Genomic DNA, 18,703 nt, shown 5'->3' on the forward strand with positions numbered 1-18,703 from the left:
AAGACTTCTCTCCCTTCAGTGTTGAGGGTTAAAGACTTCTCTCCCTTCAGTGTTGAGGGTTAAAGACTTCTCTCCCTTCAGTGTTGAGGGTTAAAGTCTTCTCTCCCTTCAGTGTTGAGGGTTAAAGTCTTCTCTCCCTTCAGTGTTGGGGGTTAAAGTCTTCTCTCCTTTCAGTGTTGAGGGTTAAAGACTTCTCTCCCTTCAGTGTTGAGGGTTAAAGACTTCTCTCCCTTCAGTGTTGAGGGTTAAAGACTTCTCTCCCTTCAGTGTTGAGGGTTAAAGACTTCTCCCCCTTCAGTGTTGAGGGTTAAAGTCTTCTCTCCTTTCAGTGTTGAGGGTTAAAGTCTTCTCCCCTCCCCCTTCAGTGTTGGACATGTGTATTTGGGTGTGAGTCTCTCTCTCCTCCTTCTCCTCTCTAGTTTTCTCTCTATTGTTCTTTCGTTCTCTCCCTTGCAGAGCCAATAATGTGATCGACTGAGAAGCCTTGCAAAACAAGAAGAGGTTGGGGAGCATTTTTCAATTCAAGGGGCTTTATTGACATGGGAAACATATGTTAACATTGCCAAAGCAAGTGAAGTAGATAATAAACAAAAGTGAAATAAACAATAAAATGAACACTCCACTCTCTCTCTCTCTCTCTCTCTCTCTCCCTCTCTCTCTCTCTCTCTCCCTCTCCCTCTCCCTCTCTCTCCCTCTCTCTCTCCCTCTCCCTCTCTCTGCCCTCTCTCTCTCTCTCCGCCCTCTCTCTCTCGATCTCTCTCTCTCCGCCCTCTCTCTCTCTCCACCCTCTCTCTCTCTCTCTCTGCCCCCCTCTCTCTCTCTCACATACACACACACTGATTTCTTCCTGCGCAAGACTAAGAGACATCATCTCCCAGAGCTTCTACTCAACACTGACTCACACACACACACACACACACACACACACACACACACACACACACACACACACACACACTGCACTTCCCCCCTCTCATCACACAGAAGAAGAGCCACACACACACACACTCAAACACACACCCATATTCCGAGTCAGTGGATCTAGATTCTCTCTCTCTCTGCCTGTCTTCCTGAGTTTCTGTTGGAAGATGCTCTGCTGGGAGTTGTGTCTGACCCTGCTCCTCTGGGCTCGTCCTGCGAGGACCATCCCTTCCACCAACGTCAAGATCACACACGGTGAGTACTGCTGTTTAGGTGTGGCGGCTGCGGCGGTGAACAAACGCTTGGGGGAGGAAGATGTGCTTCGTCTGGGTAGAGTCATTGAAGAAGATCAAATCACATTCTATTTGTCACATGCGCTGAATACAACAGGTGTAGTAGACCTTATTGTGAAATGCTGAATACAACAGGTGTAGTAGACCTTATTGTGAAATGCTGAATAAAACAGGTGTAGTAGACCTAATTGTGAAATGCTGAATACAACAGGTGTAGGTAGATCTTATTGTGAATTGCTGAATACAACAGGTGTAGTAGACCTTATTGTGAAATGCTGAATACAACAGGTGTAGTAGACCTTACAGTGAAATGCTGAATACAACAGGTGGAGTAGACCTTACAGTGAAATGCTGAATACAACAGGTAGAGTAGACCTTATTGTGAATTGCTGAATACAACAGGTGTAGTAGACCTTATTGTGAATTGCTGAATACAACAGGTGTAGTAGACCTTATTGTGAATTGCTGAATACAACAGGTGTAGTAGACCTTACAGTGAAATGCTGAATACAACAGGTGTAGTAGACCTTATTGTGAATTGCTGAATACAACAGGTGTAGTAGACCTTACAGTGAAATGCTGAATACAACAGGTGTAGTAGACCTTATTGTGAATTGCTGAATACAACAGGTGTAGTAGACCTTACAGTGAAATGCTGAATACAACAGGTGTAGTAGACCTCACAGTGAATTGCTGAATACAACAGGTGTAGTAGACCTTACAGTGAAATGCTGACTTACAAGCCCTTAATAACCAACAAAACAGTTTTAAGAAAAATAAGTGTTAAGAAAGTATTTATTAAAATACACTGAGGTAAAATAAACCCAATGTATTCCTGGTAGTCTTTGGTATCCTAGAAGGGGAAAGGTGACAGCATCTTCCAATGCTCTATATACAGTCACTCACATTGGGTTAGTCAGTTAGTTAGTTAGTTAGTTAGTTAGTTAGTTAGTCAGTTAGTTAGTTAGTCAGTTAGTTAGTCACTCACATTGGGTTAGTTAGTTAGTCAGTTAGTTAGTTAGTTAGTCAGTTTGTTAGTTAGTCACTCACATTGGGTTAGTCAGTTAGTAAGTTAGTTAGTCAGTTAGTCAGTTAGTCAGTTAGTTAGTTAGTCAGTTAGTTAGTTAGTTAGTTAGTTAGTTAGTCAGTTAGTTAGTAAGTTAGTTAGTCAGTTAGTTAGTTAGTTAGTCAGTTAGTCAGTTTGTCAGTTAGTTAGTTAGTTAGTTAGTTAGTCGGTTAGTTAGTCAGTTAGTTAGTTAGTTAGTCAGTTAGTTATTTAGTTAGTTAGTCAGTTAGTTGGTTAGTCACTTAGTCAGTTAGTTAGTTAGTTAGTCAGTTTGTCAGTTAGCCAGTTAGTTAGTTAGTTAGTTAGTTAGTTAGTCACTCACATTGGGTTAGTCAGTTAGTCAGTCAGTCAGTTAGTTAGTTAGTTAGTTAGTTAGTTAGTTAGTTAGTCACTCACATTGGGTTAGTCAGTTAGTCAGTCAGTCAGTTAGTTAGTTAGTTAGTTAGTTAGTTAGTTAGTCAGTTAGTTAGTTAGTCAGTTAGTTAGTTAGTTAGTTAGTTAGTTAGTCAGTTAGTTAGTTAGTCAGTTAGTTAGTTAGTTAGTTAGTTAGTTAGCCAGTTAGTTAATTAGTTAGTTAATTTGTTAGTTAGTTAGTTAGTTGGTTAGTCACTTAGTCAGTTAGTTAGTTAGTTAGTCACTTTGTCAGTTTGTCAGTTAGTTAGTTAGTTAGTTAGTTAGTCACTCACATTGGGTTAGTCAGTTAGTCAGTCAGTTAGTTAGTTAGTTAGTTAGTCAGTTAGTTAGTCAGTTAGTTAATTAGTTAGTTAGTTAATTTGTTAGTTAGTTAGTTAGTCACTCACATTTGGTTAGTCAGTTAGTTAGTCAGTTAGTCAGTTAGTTAATTAGTCAGTCAGTTAGTCAGTTAGTTAGTTAGTTGGTAAGTTAATTAGTCAGTTAGTTAGTCAGTTAGTTAGTCAGTTAGTTAGTCAGTTAGTTAGTTAGTTATTTAGTTAGTTAGTTAGTTAGTCAGTCAGTTAGTTAGTTAGTCAGTCAGTTAGTTAGTTAGTTAGTCAGTTAGTCCGTTAGTTAGTTAGGTAGCTAGCTTGTGATTATGTGATTATAATTATTATTTGACCCTGCTGGTCATCTATGAACGTTTATTCCTAGGTTCCTGCCTTTCTAGGGAGTTTTTCCTAGCGACCGTGCTTCTACATCTGCATTGCTTGCTGTTTGGGGTTTTAGGCTGGGTTTCTGTACAGCACTTTGAGATATCAGCTGATGTAAAAAGGGCTTTATAAATACATTTGTTTGTTTGAGTGATTGATTGGTCAGTTAGTTAGGTAGTTAGTTTGTTAGTTAGTTAGTTTCTTTGTTTCTTTGTTAGTTAACCACCCGGGTTGAAGAACCAGGCTTCCAGCCGAACGAGAGGATCAGGGGGCATGAGCAGGGAGCCAACCTGACCACAGGACTCCTTCCTGGGGCAGCTGGAGGGAGAGACCGCCTAGGGCTGGTGGAGCTAGAGACTAGATGCGTGTTCTCATATAGAAATTGCATGACTACATGCCTATACTGTGACATGTACAGTCTTTTAAACCTTTATTTGATATTTCTAGATGTATCTTATTGATGTTACAATGTCTTGTTTCTCATGAGAGTATTTAGCCGTTTTTCTCCCTCGTTACTCAAGACAATTGTGTCTGTGTTTACTGTTTTAGTTGTAATATTTCAAGAGATTTATAAACTGCCTTTTGTCATTTCTTTAACTTCAAGAAATCTTGTTTCTGGTTGTTTCTTCTTCTCCTTGGAGGCTGTGTGGCTGGATTTAATCTAACTGGTTTTGATAAAAGAAGAAGAATTGAACTGACATGATGGAAGTTGTTGTGAGAGTTTAGTTGGGGTATCTGGAGTCTAACGGACATGTATGTAGCTGTTGTGAGAGTTTAGTTGGGGTATCTGGAGTCTAACGGACATGTATGTAGCTGTTGTGAGAGTTTAGTTGAGGTATCTGGAGTCTAACTGACATGTATGTAGCTGTTGTGAGAGTTTAGTTGGGGTATCTGGAGTCTAACGGACATGTATGTAGCTGTTGTGAGAGTTTAGTTGGGGTATCTGGAGTCTAACGGACATGTATGTAGCTGTTGTGAGAGTTTAGTTGGGGTATCTGGAGTCTAACGGACATGTATGTAGCTGTTGTGAGAGTTTAGTTGAGGTATCTGGAGTCTAACGGACATGTATGTAGCTGTTGTGAGAGTTTAGTTGGGGTATCTGGAGTCTAACGGACATGTATGTAGCTGTTGTGAGAGTTTAGTTGGGGTATCTGGAGTCTAACGGACATGTATGTAGCTGTTGTGAGAGTTTAGTTGGGGTATCTGGAGTCTAACGGACATGTATGTAGCTGTTGTGAGAGTTTAGTTGGGGTATCTGGAGTCTAACGGACATGTATGTAGTTGTTGTGAGAGTTTAGTTGGGGTATCTGGAGTCTAACGGACATGTATGTAGCTGTTGTGAGAGTTTAGTTGGGGTATCTGGAGTCTAACGGACATGTATGTAGCTGTTGTGAGAGTTTAGTTGGGGTATCTGGAGTCTAACGGACATGTATGTAGCTGTTGTGAGAGTTTAGTTGAGGTATCTGGAGTCTAACTGACATGATGGAAGCTGTTGTGAGAGTTTAGTTGGGGTATCTGGAGTCTAACGGACATGTATGTAGCTGTTGTGAGAGTTTAGTTGAGGTATCTGGAGTCTAACTGACATGATGGAAGCTGTTGTGAGAGTTTAGTTGGCGTATCTGGAGTCTATTGGAAAGCAAGCGGGCTCAGAGACGTGTAGTTTCAGGAGAACGTCTGCTATCTGTGTCTCTGCCATGCACCTCTATTTAGATTTTTAGGGAGAGTATGGTCGTTCACCTGATGACCGGGGTCAGCCTGCAGGCGCCCCTCCCGCCACAAGGAGTCGCTAGAGTGCGATGAGCCAAGTAAAGCCCTCACTGGCCAACCCAGATGACTAACCCAGATGACTAACCCAGATGACTAACCCAGATGGCCAACCCAGATGGCCAACCCAGATGACTAACCCAGATGACTAACCCAGATGGCTAACCCAGATGACTAACCCAGATGACTAACCCAGATGACTAACCCAGATGGCCAACCCAGATGACTAACCCAGATGACTAACCCAGATGGCTAACCCAGATGACTAACCCAGATGACTAACCCAGATGGCTAACCCAGATGGCCAACCCAGATGACTAACCCAGATGACTAACCCAGATGATTAACCCAGATGACTAACCCAGATGACTAACCCAGATGACTAACCCAGATGGCCAACCCAGATGACTAACCCAGATGACTAACCCAGATGGCTAACCCAGATGACTAACCCAGATTACTAACCCAGATTACTAACCCAGATGGCCAATTGTGCGCCGCCCTATGAAACCCCCGATCACGGCCGGTTGTGATACAGCCCGGGATCGACCCCGGGGTCTGTAGTGACGCCTCTAGCACTGCGGTGCCTTAGACCTCTGCCCCACATGTGAGGCCCTAGTCTGAACATGTTAAGAGAAGTGCAGCCTGTCCTCTTTCAACATATACAGTAACAGAGTACCTGAAAGTCTACCTTTGGTGAAGGGATACAGAGTGACTGAAACTCTTGGTGAAAGGATACAGAGTGACTGATAGTCTTGGTGAAAGGATACAGAGTGATTGATAGTCTTGTTGAAGGGATACAGAGTAACTGAAACTCTTGGTGTAGAGATACAGAGTGACTGAAACTCTTGGTGAAGAGATACAGAGTGACTGAAACTCTTGGTGAAGAGATACAGAGTGACTGAAACTCTTGGTGAAGAGATACAGAGTGACTGAAACTCTTGGTGAAGAGATACAGAGTGACTGAAACTCTAGGTGAAGTGATACAGAGTGACTGTAACTCTTGGTGAAGAGATACAGAGTGACTGATAGTCTTGGTGAAAGGATACAGAGTGACTGAAACTAGGTGAAGTGATACAGAGTAACCGAAACTCTTGGTGAAGTGATACAGAGTGACTGAAACTCTTGGTGAAGAGATACAGAGTGACTGATAGTCTACCTTTGGTAAAGGGATACAGAGTGACTGATAGTCTTGGTGAAGTGATACAGAGTGACTGAAAGTCTTGGTGAAGGGATACAGAGTGACTGATAGTCTTGGTGAAGAGATACAGAGTGACTGATAGTCTAGCTTTGGTGAAGTGATACAGAGTGACTGAAAGTCTTGGTGAAGTGATACAGAGTGACTGAAAGTCTTGGTGAAGGGATACAGAGTGACTGAAAGTCTTGGTGAAGTGATACAGAGTGACTGAAACTCTTGGTAAAGGGATACAGAGTGACTGTTAGTCTAGGTGAAGGGATACAGAGTGACTGATAGTCTTGATGAAGGGATACAGAGTGACTGAAAGTCTAGTCTTGGTGAAGGGATACACAGTGACTGATAGTCTTGGTGAAGGGATACAGAGTGACTGATAGTCTTGGTGAAGGGATACAGAGTGACTGATAGTCTTGGTGAAGGGATACAGAGTGACTGAAACTCTTGGTGAAGGGATACAGAGTGACTGAAAGTCTAGCTTTGGGTAAGTGCATAAACACGTGACAATTTGGTATTTCATTGGATCCCCATTAGCCGCTGCAAAAGCATCAGCTGCTCTTCCTGGGGTCCTCCTGAAACATGACATAGTGCAGAACGTTATTAGTCAAGGTCTGAAATACATACATTTAAAACGCATAGCCTACAATAATGAGGCTATCACTTCAGAATGATGAGGTTATCACTTCAGAATGATGAGGTTACCACTTCAGAATGATGAGGTTATCAATAATGATGAGGTTACCACTTCAGAATGATGAGGTTATCACTTCAGAATGATGAGGTTACCACTTCAGAATGATGAGGTTATCACTTCAGAATGATGAGGTTATCAAGAATGATGAGGTTATCACTTCAGAATGATGAGGTTATCACTTCAGAATGATGAGGTTATCACTTCAGAATGATGAGGTTATCACTTCAGAATGATGAGGTTACCACTTCAGAATGATGAGGTTATCACTTCAGAATGATGAGGTTATCACTTCAGAATGATGAGGTTATCACTTCAGAATGATGAGGGTATCACTTCAGAATGATGAGGTTATCAAGAATGATGAGGTTATCACTTCAGAATGATGAGGATATCACTTCAGAATGATGAGGTTATCACTTCAGAATGATGAGGTTATCACTTCAGAATGATGAGGTTATCACTTCAGAATGATGAGGTTATCACTTCAGAATGATGAGGTTATCACTTCAGAATGATGAGGTTATCACTTCAGAATGATGAGGTTATCACTTCAGAATGATGAGGTTATCACTTCAGAATGATGAGGTTATCACTTCAGAATGATGGGGTTATCACTTCAGAATGATGAGGTTATCAAGAATGATGAGGTTATCACTTCAGAATGATGAGGTTATCACTTCAGAATGATGAGGTTATCACTTCAGAATGATGAGGTTATCACTTCAGAATGATGAGGTTATCACTTCAGAATGATGAGGTTATCACTTCAGAATGATGAGGTTATCACTTCAGAATGATGAGGTTATCACTTCAGAATGATGAGGTTATCAATAATGATGAGGTTATCACTTCAGAATGATGAGGTTATCACTTCAGAATGATGAGGCTATCACTTCAGAATGATGAGGTTATCACTTCAGAATGATGAGGTTATCACTTCAGAATGATGAGGTTATCACTTCAGAATGATGGGGTTATCACTTCAGAATGATGAGGTTATCACTTCAGAATGATGAGGTTATCACTTCAGAATGATGAGGTTATCACTTCAGAATGATGAGGGTATCACTTCAGAATGATGAGGTTATCAAGAATGATGAGGTTATCACTTCAGAATGATGAGGATATCACTTCAGAATGATGAGGATATCACTTCAGAATGATGAGGTTATCACTTCAGAATGATGAGGTTATCACTTCAGAATGATGAGGTTATCACTTCAGAATGATGAGGGTATCACTTCAGAATGATGAGGCTATCACTTCAGAATGATGAGGTTATCACTTCAGAATGATGAGGTTATCACTTCAGAATGATGAGGTTATCACTTCAGAATGATGAGGTTATCACTTCAGGATGATGAGGGTATCAATAATGATGAGGTTATCACTTCAGAATGATGAGGATATCACTTCAGAATGATGAGGTTATCACTTCAGAATGATGAGGTTATCACTTCAGAATGATGCGGTTATCACTTCAGAATGATGAGGTTATCACTTCAGAATGATGAGGTTATCACTTCAGAATGATGAGGTTATCACTTCAGAATGATGAGGGTATCACTTCAGAATGATGAGGTTATCACTTCAGAATGATGAGGTTATCACTTCAGAATGACGAGGTTATCAAGAATGATGAGGTTATCACTTCAGAATGATGAGGTTATCACTTCAGAATGATGAGGTTATCACTTCAGAATGATGAGGTTATCACTTCAGAATGATGAGGTTATCACTTCAGAATGATGAGGTTATCACTTCAGAATGATGAGGTTATCACTTCAGAATGATGAGGTTATCACTTCACAATGATGAGGTTATCACTTCACAATGATGAGGTTATCACTTCACAATGATGAGGTTATCACTTCAGAATATAGAAAACGTTTGGAAAATACTTCTGTAAACTTTGGGATAGGAGTGCTGCAGTCTAACTTGATAATGAACATGACAAGGACAACATTAAACGCGGAGTATTCACAATTACTTAAGAGCAGTGTAACCTATTCTCTTTCATTCTCTATTCTCACCCGCTCTCGCTTACCTCCCCCTCTCTTGCCTCTCTCCTCTTCCCATCTCCTGACCCCCCGCTCCCTCCTGCCCTCTCTCTCTCTCCCTCTCTCTGCCCTCTCTCTCTCTCTCCCTCTCTGCCCTTTCTCTCTCTATCTCTCTCTCTCCGCCCTCTCTCTCTCCCTCCCCCTCCCCTCCCCTCCCTCCCCTTCCCTTCCCTTCCCTTCCCTTCCCTTCCCTTCCCTTCCCTTCCCTTCCCTTCCCTCCCTTCCCTTCCCTTCCCTTCCCTCCCTTCCCTTCCCCTCCCTTCCCTTCCCTTCCCTTCCTTTCCCCTCCCTTCCCTTCCCCTCCCTCCCCCTCCCTCCCCTCCCCCCTCCCTTCCCTCCCTTCCCTTCCCCTCCCTTCCCTTCCCTTCCCTTCCCTTCCCTTCCCTTCCCTTCCCTTCCCTTCCCTTCCCCTTCCCTTCCCTTCCCTTCCCTCCCCCTCCCTTCCCTTCCTTTCCCCTCCCTTCCCTCCCCCTCCCTTCCCCTCCCTCCCCCCCCTCCCCTTCCCTTCCCTTCCCCTCCCTTCCCTTCCCTTCCCTCCCTTCCCCTCCCCCTCCCTTCCCTTCCTTTCCCCTCCCTTCCCTTCCCTTCCCTTCCCTCCCCTTCCCTTCCCTTCCCTTCCCCTCCTCCCTCCCTTCCCTTCCCTTCCCTTCCCTTCCCCTCACTCCCCTCCCCTCCCCTCCCTCCCCTCCCCTTCCCCTCCCTTCCCTTCCCCTCCCTTCCCCTCCCTTCCTCCCCCAGCCTTCCCCCTCCAGTTGCCAGAACCAGGCCTTCCCGTCACCTGTCCGTTGTTCTGGACTGAGTTTGAAGGTCACTGCTACCGTTTCTTCCCTCTGAACCGTACCTGGGCCGAGGCTGACCTGTACTGTGCTGAATTCTCCAACGGTCTCAAGTCTGCCAAACTCACCTCCGTACACAGGTGAGAGGGATACCTGTCCATATACACACACACAAAGGTCCACACACTGCCACACTACAGGTGAGAGGACACACACACACACACACACACACACATACACACACACACACACAGACACCTCTCTCTAACTCTAACCATCCCTTGTCTGAGTTCTCAGCTGGGAGGAGAATGTGTTCGTCTACGATCTCGTCAACAGCCGTATCCCAGGGATACCAACAGACATATGGATCGGCCTTCACGACAGGAGACAGGTAAGCACTGAGGGTTCAAACGTTCCAGGATCTTTCCCAGAATTCCCAGGATTCTGGATTTCCTGCTTATTCCCTCCCGGAATCTTCTGGGTCGTTTTCCAGAAACCCTATTAAACACCACTGGATATTCACTACCTCGTATGTTGTCGACAAACACACTGTACGTGTCTTTTTAAGGTAATGTTCTCTGGGGGTTGACATCTGCAGCAGTTATCGTGAATTCAGTCTCTGCAGATGTCTTCTCAGACGTAATACAAACAATCTTCCAACTAGGATTTATGGTACCAGTCAAACCTACTCATTCAAGGGTTTTTCTTTATTTATTTTTACTATTTTCTAAATTGTAGAATAATAGGGAAGACTTTAAAACTATGAAATAGCACATATGGAATCAAGTTGTAACCAAAAATGTGTTAAACAAATTAAAACTGATTTTAGATTTTAGATTCTTCAAAGTAGCCACCCTTTGCCTTGATGACAGCTTTTCACACTCTTGGCATTCTCTCAACCAGCTTCATCTGGAAGGCTTTTCCCAGAATATTGAAGGAGTTCACACATAAGCTGAGTATTTGTTGGCTGCTTTTCCTTTACTCTGCAGTCCAACTCATCCCAAACCATCTCAATTGGGTTGAGGTCAGGTGATTGTGGAGGCCAGGTCATCTGATGCAGCACTCCATCACTCTCCTTCTTGGTAAAATAGCCCTTACACAGCCTGGAGGTGTGTTGGGTCATTTTCCTGTTGAAAATCAAATGATAGTCTCACTAAGCCAAAACCAGATGGGATGGCGTATTGCTGCAGAATGCTGTGGTAGCCATGCTGGTTAAGTGTGCCTTGAATTCTATATAAATCAAAGACAGTGTCACCAGCAAAGCACCCCCACACCATCATACCTCCTCCTCCATGCTTCACATTGGGAACCACGCATGCGCAGATCATCGGTTCACTGACTCTGCGTCTCACAAAGACACGGCGGTTGGAACCAAAAATGTGGACTTGGTCTTTTACCAAATAGGGCTATTGTCTGTATACCACCCCTACCTTGTCACAACACAACCAATTGGCTGAAAGAAGGAAATACATTCCACAAATGTACTTTTAACAAGGCACACCTGTTAATTGAAATACATTCCAGGTGACTACCTCATGAAGCTGGTTGAGAGAATGCCAAGAGTATACAAAGCTGTCATCAAGGCAAAGGCTGGCTACTTTGAAGAATCTCAAATGTAAAATATATTTTGATTTGTTTAACACTTTCTTGCTTACTACATGATTCCATATGTGTTATTTCATAGTTTTTATGTCTTAACTATTATTCTACAATGTAGAAAATAGTAAAACAAATTAAAACACTGTGTTGAAAACGCTGTGCCTTCCTCTCGGCACTAGAATAGATTTAGGAAGCTATAGAAATGCATGTATTAATGTTTACATTCGATTTGGACACTTTCATTATTTTACAGGCATCTTAATGCATACTGTTAAAGTATATTATGTGTACATAAAAATGTAAAATGTAAAAATATATTTTAAAAACATTTTCTTTAAAGTAAACATTTTCTAGATTACTATACATCTCCCCAGCAAACCAAAATTGTTTTTGTGAAAGTTCCCAGAACATTCGTTCGGTTGCGGCAAATGTTCTCATAAGACAAAAACAATCCAGTTGTGATAATGATAAGACAATGTTTGTGTAGAACTTTTGTCTGATGTTTCCAGAACATTCCCACTCACATTAAGTTGTGGCAGTGTGTTTTAAAAACATTATTACATCATCTGGAAACCTAATGAGAATGTTTGGGGAATTCTTATTTGGTGATTGTTACATCATCTGGAAACCTAATGAGAATGTTTGGGGAATTCTTCTTTGGTGATTGTTACATCATCTGGAAACCTCATGAGAACGTTTGGGGAATTCTTCTTTGGTGATTGTTACATCATCTGGAAACCTCATGAGAACGTTTGGGGAATTCTTCTTTGGTGATTGTTACATCATCTGGAAACCTATTGAGAACGTTTGAGGAATTCTTCTTTGGTGATTGTTACATCATCTGGAAACCTATTGAGAACGTTTGGGGAATTCTTCTTTGGTGATTGTTACATCATCTGGAAACCTATTGAGAACGTTTGGGGAATTCTTATTTGGTGATTGTTACATCATCTGGAAACCTATTGAGAATGATTGGGGAATTCTTCTTTGGTGATTGTTACATCATCTGGAAACCTATTAAGAACGTTTGGGGAATTCTTCTTTGGTGATTGTTACATCATCTGGAAACCTATTGAGAACGTTTGGGGAATTCTTCTTTGGTGATTGTTACATCATCTGGAAACCTATTGAGAACGTTTGGGGAATTCTTCTTTGGTGATTGTTACATCATCTGGAAACCTATTGAGAAAGTTTGGGGAATTCTTCTTTGGTGATTGTTACATCATCTGGAAACCTATTGAGAACGTTTGGGGAATTCTTCTTTGGTGATTGTTACAGATGTTGTGTATAACATTTTAGTGAACGTTCGAACATTCCAATGAGATTTCAGTTAAAATGGTTTTCTGAATAATTATTTGAATGTTTTTGGGACGTTATAATCCTAATGTTAGATAAAACAAAATGAATGGAAATCTAAGCTAATGTTCTAGGAATGTTCCCAGTTTGCTGGATATGCTAATAGATCCCAGAGGGTTTACTTCTAACAGTACCAACAACTAGAACAGGTCATGGTAGAAATAGTTTTAGTTACTTAGCTCCGTGGCCCTGGAATTCTCTCCTGAACATTTTGAAATGTGATGATCTAGTTTCGTCAGTGGAGTTTAAACCACTTGATCGATGTATATACCATAGAAGAGTGTAACTGTCTTTAGGATGTATATACCATAGAAGAGTGTAACTGTCTTTAGGATGTATATACCATAGAAGAGTGTAACTGTCTTTAGGATGTATATACCATAGAAGAGTGTAACTGTCTTTAGGATGTATATACCATAGAAGAGTGTAACTGTCTTTAGGATGTATATATCATAGAAGAGTGTAACTGTCTTTAGGATGTATATACCATAGAAGAGTGTAACTGTCTTTAGGATGTATATATCATAGAAGACTGTAACTGTCTTTAGGATGTATATATCATAGAAGAGTGTAACTGTCTTTAGGATGTATATACCATAGAAGAGTGTAACTGTCTTTAGGATGTATATACCATAGAAGACTGTAAGTGTCTTTAGGATGTATATACCATAGAAGAGTGTAACTGTCTTTAGGATGTATATATCATAGAAGAGTGTAACTGTCTTTAGGATGTATATACCATAGAAGAGTGTAACTGTCTTTAGGATGTATATACCATAGAAGAGTGTAACTGTCTTTAGGCCAGCTGTTTTTAGTCAAGACTTCCATGTTTTTTAACGTAAAATGTTTTTGTTGTACTGTATGTGTGGTTATAGTTTTGTTTAATGTTGTGTTAGTGTATGCATGTTGTTTTGTCTGAAACGTTGTTCTCCCTGCTGCTATTGGACCAGGTCTCTCTTGGAAAATAGATGTTATCTCAATGAGAAAACCCTGTATAACTGTATAAATAACGATCAAATAAAAACAAAATGAATCCAACAGGAGCCTGTCAGTCCAGCTCTATAGGAAGCCAGTCTGACGTAGATATTTCACTCTAGAACTGAAAGGCTGGTTCATTAACACACTGCTGGTAAACCCACTACAGAGTCACCAAGCCATCACCTCCAGAGATAGAGAACCTAGACAGGGCCTACGTCCCAAATGGCACCCCTTATTCCTATAGTAGTCTACTGTTGATCAGAGGAGAGCTCGTCTCTGGTCAAATGTAATGCACTACGAAGGGAACAGGAATCCATTGAGGACGCAGACCCAGGTTTGTTTGGTTTAGCCAGGGTTGGTGTTGATTATCACTAATGGGGCGGCAGCGTAGCCTAGTGGTTAGAGCGTTGGACTAGTAACCGGAAGGTTGCAAGTTCAAATCCCTGAGCTGACAAGGTACAAATCTGTCGTTCTGAACAGGCAGGTAACGCACTGTTCCTAGGCATTGTAAATAAAAATTTGTTCTTAACTGACTTGCCTAGTTAAATAAAGGTAATAGTGTTAGGATGCAGACTCAGGTTTGTGTGGTTCAGCCAGGGTTGGTGTTGATTATCACTAATGTCATCCAGTCTGTATATCTGCTCCCTCCCTTTAAATGGACCAGGGGTAGAAGTCCCCTCTTTATGAATAGATCTAGGATCAGTTTTACACTTCTCCCTATCCTAACCTTAACCGTTAGGGTTGTAAAACACTAAGCTGTCCCCAGATCAGTGGTGTTTCTAACCTCGGGTGTTTGAACCAGCCGTCATAACTACGAGTACAACTCTCATGGGAAACAGCTAACAGGTCATATCTGACGGGTTAGGGTCAGTTTTAGGTTTTAGCTAAACTTCCCTTTTCATTAAAGCAGTCTGCCCAGGTTGTTACATGTACCATGTCATACTATTCCTGACTGTAGGAGGGCACTCTGGAGTGGACCGACGGCAGTAACTATGGATACAGCTACTGGGATGGCAACCAGCCTGACGACGGCATACACCGCATCCCCGAAAAGGAAGACTGTGTCGAGATCTGGTACAGGCAGAACAGCGGTGAGACACACACAGGCGCGATAATGCATAAACACACACAGGCAGTCAATAATGCATAAACACACACAGGCAGTCAATAATGCATAAACACACACAGGCAGTCAATAATGCATAAACACACACAGGCAGTCAATAATGCATAAACACACACAGGCAGTCAATAATGCATAAACACACACAGGCAGTCAATAAGCATAAACACACACAGGCAGTCAATAATGCATAAACACACACAGGCAGTCAATAATGCATAAACACACACAGGCAGTCAATAATGCATAAACACACACAGGCAGTCAATAATGCATAAACACACACAGGCAATCAATAATGCATAAACACACACAGGCAGTCAATAAGCATAAACACACACAATAATGCATACACACAGTGTATTACCCAATAAAACATAACTGAGGTAAGGGATGATCTACAGGTTCATGATTGAGCCTGGGGATGACCTACAGGTTCATGATTGAGCCTGGGGATGACCTACAGGTTCATGATTGAGCCTGGGGATGACCTACAGGTTCATGATTGAGCCTGGGGATGACCTACAGGTTCATGATTGAGCCAGGGGATACCCCTAAAGGTTCATGATTGAGCCTGGGGATGACCTACAGGTTCATGATTGAGCCTGGGGATGACCTACAGGTTCATGATTGAGCCTGGGGATGACCTACAGGTTCATGATTGAGCCAGGGGATGACCTACAGGTTCATGACAGAGCCAGGGGATGATCTAAAGGTTCATGACAGAGCCAGGGGATACCCCTAAAGGTTCATAATTGGTCATTTTGGATGTGTTTCTCTGAGTTTCTGTCCAAGTATGTGTCCCTGCTGATCACACACACACACACACACACACACACACACACACACACACACACACACACACACACACACACACACACACACACACACACACACACACACACACACACACGCACACGCACACACACAACTGGGTGCCAGAACAGACACCTGTGTAATGAGTCACACACACATACGTCCGTAGCTGATGAGTCAGTCAGTCAATGTAGTGTTGTTTTTGTCTCTAACAGCGCTGTGTGTGTGTGTGTGTGTGTGTGTGTGTGTGTGTGTGTGTTTCTGACAGCGCTGAGGTCCTGGAATGATAACAGCTGTGACAAAGCCTTTCCCTTCGTGTGCAAGATCCCCACAGTGGACAACTAGACCTCCGGGGTCCAACACACACACACACACACACACACACACACACACACACACACACACACACACACACACACACACACACACACACACACACACACACACACACACACACACACACACACACACACACACACACACACACACACACACACAGAGCCCCACTGAAAACGATGATATTGGGGAACTTTCTTGCTGCTGATGTTGCCTTCTCCTTCCTCAACCTCCCTTTCTTCCTATCTTCCCTCAACCCTCCCTCTCTTCATCTCCTACCTCACCACTCCATCTCTTCTTATCTTCCCTCAACCCTCCCTCTCTTCATCTCCTACCTCACCACTCCCTCTCTTATTATCTTCCCTCAACCCTCACTCTCTTCATCTCCTACCTCACCCCTCCCTCTCTTCTTCTCCTCCCTCAACCCTCCCTCCCTCCCTCCCTCCCTCCCTCCCTCCCTCCCTCCCTCCCTCCCTCCCATAGTATAATGCACTAGGTATTGAATAGGGTGCCATTCACGACATCACACACACAAAGGAATACATGGGACTTATCATGTGAAGGCCAGTCATCAACCATCCTTCCTTCCTTCCCTCCATCGCTCATCCCTCATCCTTCCTCCCTCATCCCTTCTTCCTTCCTTCCTTCCTTCCTTCCTTCCTTCCTTCCTTCCTTCCTTCCTTCCTTCCTTCCTTCCTTCCTTCCTTCCATCTCTCCTTTCTTCCATCCTTCCATCTCTCCTTTCTTCCTTCCTTTCATCCATCCCTCATTCCTTCCCTCAATCCCTTCTTCCTTTCCTCGATCCCTCTGCTTTTCTCTTCGAAAAGTAGGTATCTGTTAGAAGTTGGACTGCCGGTGTCTCAGCAGTCTGCGTTCTGTTCTGAAGCAGCCGGTCCTTCAGCAGTCTGCATTCTGTTCTGAAGCAGCCGGTCCTTCAGCAGTCTGCATTCTGTTCTGAAGCAGCCGGTCCTTCAGCAGTCTGCATTCTGTTCTGAAGCAGCCGGTCCTTCAGCAGTCTGCGTTCTGTTCTGAAGCAGCCGGTCCTTCAGCATTCTGTTCTGAAGCAGCCGGTCCTTCAGCAGTCTGCGTTCTGTTCTGAAGCAGCCCGGTCCTTCAGCAGTCTGCATTCTGTTCTGAAGCAGCCCGGTCCTTCAGCAGTCTGCATTCTGTTCTGAAGCAGCCCGGTCCTTCAGCAGTCTGCATTCTGTTCTGAAGCAGCCGGTCCTTCAGCATTCTGTTCTGAAGCAGCCCGGTCCTTCAGCAGTCTGCATTCTGTTCTGAAGCAGCCGGTCCTTCAGCAGTCTGCGTTCTGTTCTGAAGCAGCCGGTCCTTCAGCAGTCTGCATTCTGTTCTGAAGCAGCCGGTCCTTCAGCATTCTGTTCTGAAGCAGCCGGTCCTTCAGCAGTCTGCGTTCTGTTCTGAAGCAGCCCGGTCCTTCAGCAGTCTGCATTCTGTTCTGAAGCAGCCGGTCCTTCAGCAGTCTGCATTCTGTTCTGAAGCAGCCGGTCCTTCAGCATTCTGTTCTGAAGCAGCCCGGTCCTTCAGCAGTCTGCATTCTGTTCTGAAGCAGCCCGGTCCTTCAGCAGTCTGCATTCTGTTCTGAAGCAGCCGGTCCTTCAGCAGTCTGCATTCTGTTCTGAAGCAGCCGGTCCTTCAGCAGTCTGCGTTCTGTTCTGAAGCAGCCCGGTCCTTCAGCAGTCTGCATTCTGTTCTGAAGCAGCCAGTCCTTCAGCAGTCTGCATTCTGTTCTGAAGCAGCCCGGTCCTTCAGCATTCTGTTCTGAAGCAGCCGGTCCTTCAGCAGTCTGTTCTGAAGCAGCCGGTCCTTCAGCAGTCTGCATTCTGTTCTGAAGCAGCCGGTCCTTCAGCAGTCTGCATTCTGTTCTGAAGCAGCCCGGTCCTTCAGCAGTCTGCGTTCTGTTCTGAAGCAGCCCGGTCCTTCAGCAGTCTGCGTTCTGTTCTGAAGCAGCCGGTCCTTCAGCAGTCTGCATTCTGTTCTGAAGCAGCCAGTCCTTCAGCAGTCTGCGTTCTGTTCTGAAGCAGCCCGGTCCTTCAGCAGTCTGCGTTCTGTTCTGAAGCAGCCGGTCCTTCAGCAGTCTGTTCTGAAGCAGCCAGTCCTTCAGCAGTCTGCATTCTGTTCTGAAGCAGCCGGTCCTTCAGCAGTCTGTTCTGAAGCAGCCGGTCCTTCAGCAGTCTGCATTCTGTTCTGAAGCAGCCCGGTCCTTCAGCAGTCTGCATTCTGTTCTGAAGCAGCCGGTCCTTCAGCAGTCTGTTCTGAAGCAGCCAGTCCTTCAGCAGTCTGCATTCTGTTCTGAAGCAGCCGGTCCTTCAGCAGTCTGTTCTGAAGCAGCCGGTCCTTCAGCAGTCTGCATTCTGTTCTGAAGCAGCCCGGTCCTTCAGCAGTCTGCGTTCTGTTCTGAAACAGCCGGTCCTTCAGCAGTCTGCGTTCTGTTCTGAAGCAGCCGGTCCTTCAGCAGTCTGCATTCTGTTCTGAAGCAGCCGGTCCTTCAGCAGTCTGCATTCTGTTCTGAAGCAGCCGGTCCTTCAGCAGTCTGCATTCTGTTCTGAAGCAGCCAGTCCTTCAGCAGTCTGCGTTCTGTTCTGAAGCAGCCCGGTCCTTCAGC

General features: G+C 43.8%; 1 protein-coding gene across 1 annotated transcript; it reads left to right on the top strand.

Moving 5' to 3' along the window:
- The first annotated feature begins 852 nt into the window (after positions 1 to 852).
- LOC135531957 (C-type lectin domain family 19 member A-like) lies at positions 853 to 16,458 on the top strand. The gene is made up of 5 exons (XM_064959644.1): positions 853 to 1,176; positions 9,835 to 10,012; positions 10,170 to 10,263; positions 14,764 to 14,896; positions 16,013 to 16,458. The coding sequence occupies exons 1-5, from the start codon at positions 1,089 to 1,091 to the stop codon at positions 16,087 to 16,089; spliced, it is 570 nt and encodes a 189-aa protein (XP_064815716.1). The 5' UTR covers positions 853 to 1,088; the 3' UTR covers positions 16,090 to 16,458.
- Positions 16,459 to 18,703: the final 2,245 nt, after the last annotated feature.

This window comes from Oncorhynchus masou, unplaced genomic scaffold, assembly GCF_036934945.1.
Source record: "Oncorhynchus masou masou isolate Uvic2021 unplaced genomic scaffold, UVic_Omas_1.1 unplaced_scaffold_1681, whole genome shotgun sequence".
Lineage (NCBI taxonomy): Eukaryota > Metazoa > Chordata > Actinopteri > Salmoniformes > Salmonidae > Oncorhynchus > Oncorhynchus masou.